General features: G+C 60.7%; 1 protein-coding gene across 3 annotated transcripts in view; it reads left to right on the top strand.

The window, feature by feature from the left end:
• The window catches only part of ARSA (arylsulfatase A), a 4690-nt gene extending 455 nt beyond the window's left edge, over positions 1 to 4235 (top strand). For all 3 annotated transcript variants that reach the window (XM_034985965.1, XM_034985967.1, XM_034985968.1), the window contains exons 2-9: positions 240 to 492; positions 686 to 926; positions 1048 to 1266; positions 1341 to 1510; positions 1803 to 1927; positions 2020 to 2147; positions 2359 to 2461; positions 2562 to 4235. In XM_034985965.1, coding sequence (XP_034841856.1) covers positions 275 to 492; positions 686 to 926; positions 1048 to 1266; positions 1341 to 1510; positions 1803 to 1927; positions 2020 to 2147; positions 2359 to 2461; positions 2562 to 2881 — 1524 coding nt within the window. In that variant the 5' untranslated portion in view covers positions 240 to 274 and the 3' untranslated portion in view covers positions 2882 to 4235. The remainder of the gene's footprint in view (positions 1 to 239; positions 493 to 685; positions 927 to 1047; positions 1267 to 1340; positions 1511 to 1802; positions 1928 to 2019; positions 2148 to 2358; positions 2462 to 2561) is intronic.
• Positions 4236 to 4472: the final 237 nt, after the last annotated feature.

The raw sequence follows: 4472 nt of genomic DNA on the forward strand, positions 1-4472 counted from the left end.
TGGATCTGGGGTCTCGGGAGGATAGTGCCTGGATTTGGGGTCTCGGGGGAGGGTAGTACCTGGATTTGGGGTCTCGGGAGGATGCTGCCTGGATTTGGGGTCTCGGGGGAGGGTAGCACCTGGATTTGGGGTCTCAGGGGAGGATAGTACCTGGATCTGTGGTCTCAGCAGAAGATAGTGCTTGGATCTGGAGCCCCTGAGGTAGACCTTGCTGGAGCCAGTTTGCTTTCCCTCCCAAGGGTCTCTTGTGCCATCCCCATCTGTGCTGTGTGCCATGGTGGCACTGTGGGCCCTCGCTCTGGCCTTGGCCATAGGCCTGGCCACTGCTGGCCCACCTAACATCGTGCTGATCTTTGCTGATGACCTGGGCTATGGGGACCTGGGCTCCTATGGGCACCCCAGCTCCACCACCCCTAACCTGGACCAGCTGGCTGCAGGGGGGCTGCGCTTCACCGACTTCTATGTGCCCATGTCTCTGTGCACACCCTCCCGGTAAGTGAGGAGGCAGGGGAGCCCAAACAGCGTCTCCCAGATTCACTCTGGGCTCCAGTGGGGGAGGCAAATGCTCTGTCTCTTTGGAGAAGGTCATGTTTCTCTGTCTTCCTCCCCTCTCTTCCCTCCTCCATGTGTCCACTTCAGCCTTAGTTTCTCTCTGTCTCACGGACTCTTGTGACTTGTCCTATAGGGCTGCGCTCCTGACCGGCCGACTGCCAGTTCGGATGGGCCTGTACCCTGGGGTTCTGGAGCCCAGCTCCCGAGGGGGCCTGCCCCTGGAGGAGGTGACCCTGGCTGAGGTCCTGGCTGCCCGAGGCTACCTAACAGGGATAGCTGGCAAGTGGCACCTTGGGGTGGGGCCTGAGGGGGCCTTTCTGCCCCCCCACCAGGGCTTCCATCGATTCCTGGGCATCCCATACTCCCATGACCAGGTAGGAACCTCCAGGGCCCTCAGCCACCCTCCTCCTCACCTCCCACCACTCCCCTTCCCCTTGACCCCTTGAGCCTCCCCCCCCCCCCAGCCCAGACTCCTGAATGGAACTGCTCCACCAGGGCCCTTGCCAGAACCTGACCTGCTTTCCGCCGTCCACCCCCTGTGATGGCAGCTGTGACCAGGGCCTGGTCCCTGTCCCACTGTTGGCCAACCTGTCCGTGGAGGCACAGCCCCCCTGGCTGCCAGGACTTGAGGCCCGCTATGTGGCTTTCGCCCGTGACCTCATGGCTGATGCCCAGCGCCAGGGCCGGCCATTTTTCCTGTACTACGCCTCTCACGTGAGTGCCCTTGGCCCTGTCCCCTGAGCTGCCCTTGACTCCTACCCAGCGCTAACCCCTGTCTCTGCCCACAGCACACCCACTACCCCCAGTTCAGTGGGCAGAGCTTCTCTGGGCGCTCAGGCCGAGGGCCATTTGGGGACTCCCTGATGGAGCTGGATGCAGCTGTGGGAGCCCTGATGACAGCTGTGGGGGACCTGGGGCTGCTTGGAGAGACGCTGGTCATCTTCACTGCAGACAACGGGTTTGCTGTGGCAGGGGGCGGGGAAACGCTGGTTGATGCCTCACCAGCGGGTCACTGGGATCTTCCCATCCTGACTACTGGCCGAGGACATATGGGCTAAGGGTATCTGGAGAGATGCTGGCTATGTTCTGGTGACCCGCAGGGCATGAGGGAGGCTGGGGGTCACAAGGACATGGAGGGACCCAGAGGGGACAGGCATGTGCTGGCCGTTTTTGTGTGCAGCATGTAACTCTGGGGCGGGGTCACCGGAGTTCACCCTGAGCCTCACTGACGACTTCCTTGTATGTCCCAGGCCTGAGACCATGAGGATGTCCCATGGTGGCTGCTCTGGCCTTCTTCGTTGTGGAAAGGGAACCACCTTTGAGGGAGGTGTCCGAGAGCCTGCCTTGGCCTTCTGGCCAGGTCACATCGCTCCTGGTCAGTCTTCAGTCCCTCCCCTCATGAACCCCTGGCCCCACCTCCCCAGCCCTGATGGCCAATGGAGTGATCACACAGCCTTCTGCCTCCAGGGGTGACCCATGAACTGGCCAGCTCCCTAGACCTGCTGCCCACCCTGGCAGCCCTGACAGGGGCTCCGCTGCCCAACGTCACGTTGGATGGTGTTGACCTCAGCCCCCTGCTGCTGGGCACAGGCAAGGTAGGGCTCACAACCCTGAGACCCTGGCTCTCCTGCTCCAGCCCACAGAGCCTCTGTGGAGTGGCATCCAAATGGTGTTGCCATTGGGGCTCCTGGGTGGGCAAGGAGCAGTCCATATCCAGGGCCTGACACAAGGCCGATGGCTCCGGGTACATGCAGATAAGTGCTGGGGGACCCCCGCCCACCCTGTGATCCCTGACTTTGCCCCCAGAGCCCCCGGCAGTCTCTCTTCTTCTATTCGGCCTACCCAGACGAGGTCCATGGGGTCTTTGCTGTGCGGAGGGGAAAGTACAAAGCTCACTTCTTCACCCAGGGTAACTTCCTCACCCCGGCCCTGCCAACCTTCTTGTAGCCCCAGCGCCCGGGCCCTCCTCCTCTTCTTGCCCTTTGCACAGACGTGCACCCCCTCTCCAGGCTCTGTCCACAGCGATACCACGCCAGACCCAGCCTGCCACGCCTCCAGCCCTCTGACTGCCCATGAGCCCCCGCTGCTCTTTGACCTGTCTGAGGACCCTGGTGAGAACTACAACCTTCTGGGAGGCTTGGCTGAGGTCGCCCCAGAGGCAATGCAGGCGCTGAAGCAACTTCAGCTGCTCAAGGCCCAGTTTGATGCTTCCGTGACCTTCAGCCCCAGCCAGATGGCCCGGGGTGAGGACCCTGCCCTGCAGATCTGCTGTCAGCCTGGCTGCACCCCCCGGCCGTCCTGCTGCCACTGCCCAGAGCCCCAGGCCTGAGAGCACAGGTGCAGGCCAGCCCGGGGCGCCTCGCCCGACCCAAGCATGGCATGGTTCACTGCTGTGTGCGGGCGTGCAGAGGTGCTTTGTACCTGATGACGCTAATAACACCAGCTGGTACTCATAGGTGTGATAATTCATCTAATCCTTGTGATAACCCCGAGGTAGGTGCTGTTCTACCTATGTTACAAATGAGGAAACTGAGGCATGGAGTGATCCAGCGATTTGTCTGAGGTCACCCAGCTGTAAGAGGTTGGGCAGGGATCTGAACCCAGGCATCCTGGCTTCGGGAGCTGCCCCACCACCGCTGTGATTGTGTGTCAGTGCAAGCTTGGTTCCTGAGTGTGAGCGTGTCCCTTCACGGAAGCCATAGTAAGTGCTTTAGTAAGTGACAGGAACAGGGTGGGGTGGGTGTGAGGGCATGGTAGACAGAAGACCCTGAAGTTGCAGAACACCCAGGAGCACCTCCCTGGAAGACACATTCCTGGAGGCACTAGAACTAGGGCACTGGGGCTCTTAGCAGAAACCTGTCTGAAAGCAGGTGATGATCAGCACATTCCAGGTGGGAACAAGGGGAGATAAGCTCCTGAGATAGCTCCCCAAGCTCTGCCTCTGCGCCTTCCAAAGCTCCGCATTTTCCGCCTCCCCACACATTTCCTGGCCTCTCCACCCAGCAGACAAAGGCATACCTCAGGGTTGGTTCCATCCCTGCTCAAAACTCTGCAGCTGCCCATGGTGCTCAGAATTAAGTTCAAACTCCTTAGAGGCCCTGTACCCCCTGAGGCCTGCCCTCCTCGCCACCCAGCAGCCCTCAGCCCTCAGCCCTGGCGTGCTGGCCTGGCTGTCCTCTGTGGGGCCAGCATGCTCTGTCAGTGGCTCTGCAGAGAGGACTCCTGACTGCCCATCTGTACCCACAGCAGCAGTGTGTAGGCCTTGTAGTCAGTCACCTTGTGTGTGTGCTCATGGCAGGTCCACACAGGCCCCATGTGGTCCCTCAGGCTTGCCTCGGGTGCTCGAGGGCAGCATCCACTTCCCTACTAATAGACCCCCGCTTTTCCAGTGTTGGGCAGAGGCCCATTGACTAGCAGGTACAGCCTCTCCCTGACCCAGTCTGAGCCAGGCACAAGCCAATCCAATGATTGGTCCAGGAATGGCATGTGACTAAGAGTCCTGGTCAGTGAAAGGTCAGTGGCAGTCCACCAGGACGCTTGGGTCCCCTGCAGCATTCTTCCTCGGTGGGCAGTGAGGCTGGTGCTCTTGCTGCCCCTGACCAGACATCCTGCAGCTGCTAAACCAGTGTCTCCAGTCACCTACCTCCAGAGCTCACAGTCTAATAAACCCCACCTGTTTAAGTCACGGCTAGTGGGTTACCTGTTACTTTCAGCCCAGAGAAGTCTTGCTGGAATGGGACATGCGAATGGGATGTACGGCAACCACATGTGCGAGTGCCGGCGAGAGCCTGGGCTGTCAGGCGCGGTGTCCTGAGGCCCTCACTGGATCCTCCATGTGGCTCTTCCATCACTTCCGGGCTGGCTCAGGGGCTCCACTGACCATGCCCCAGATCCTGCTGTGCCTTGGGGCTGCCCCCATA

The sequence above is a fragment of the Mirounga leonina genome, unplaced genomic scaffold (genome assembly GCF_011800145.1).
Source record: "Mirounga leonina isolate KUSES-001 unplaced genomic scaffold, KU_Mleo_1.0 Mir_375, whole genome shotgun sequence".
In the NCBI taxonomy this organism is placed as follows: Eukaryota; Metazoa; Chordata; class Mammalia; order Carnivora; family Phocidae; genus Mirounga; species Mirounga leonina.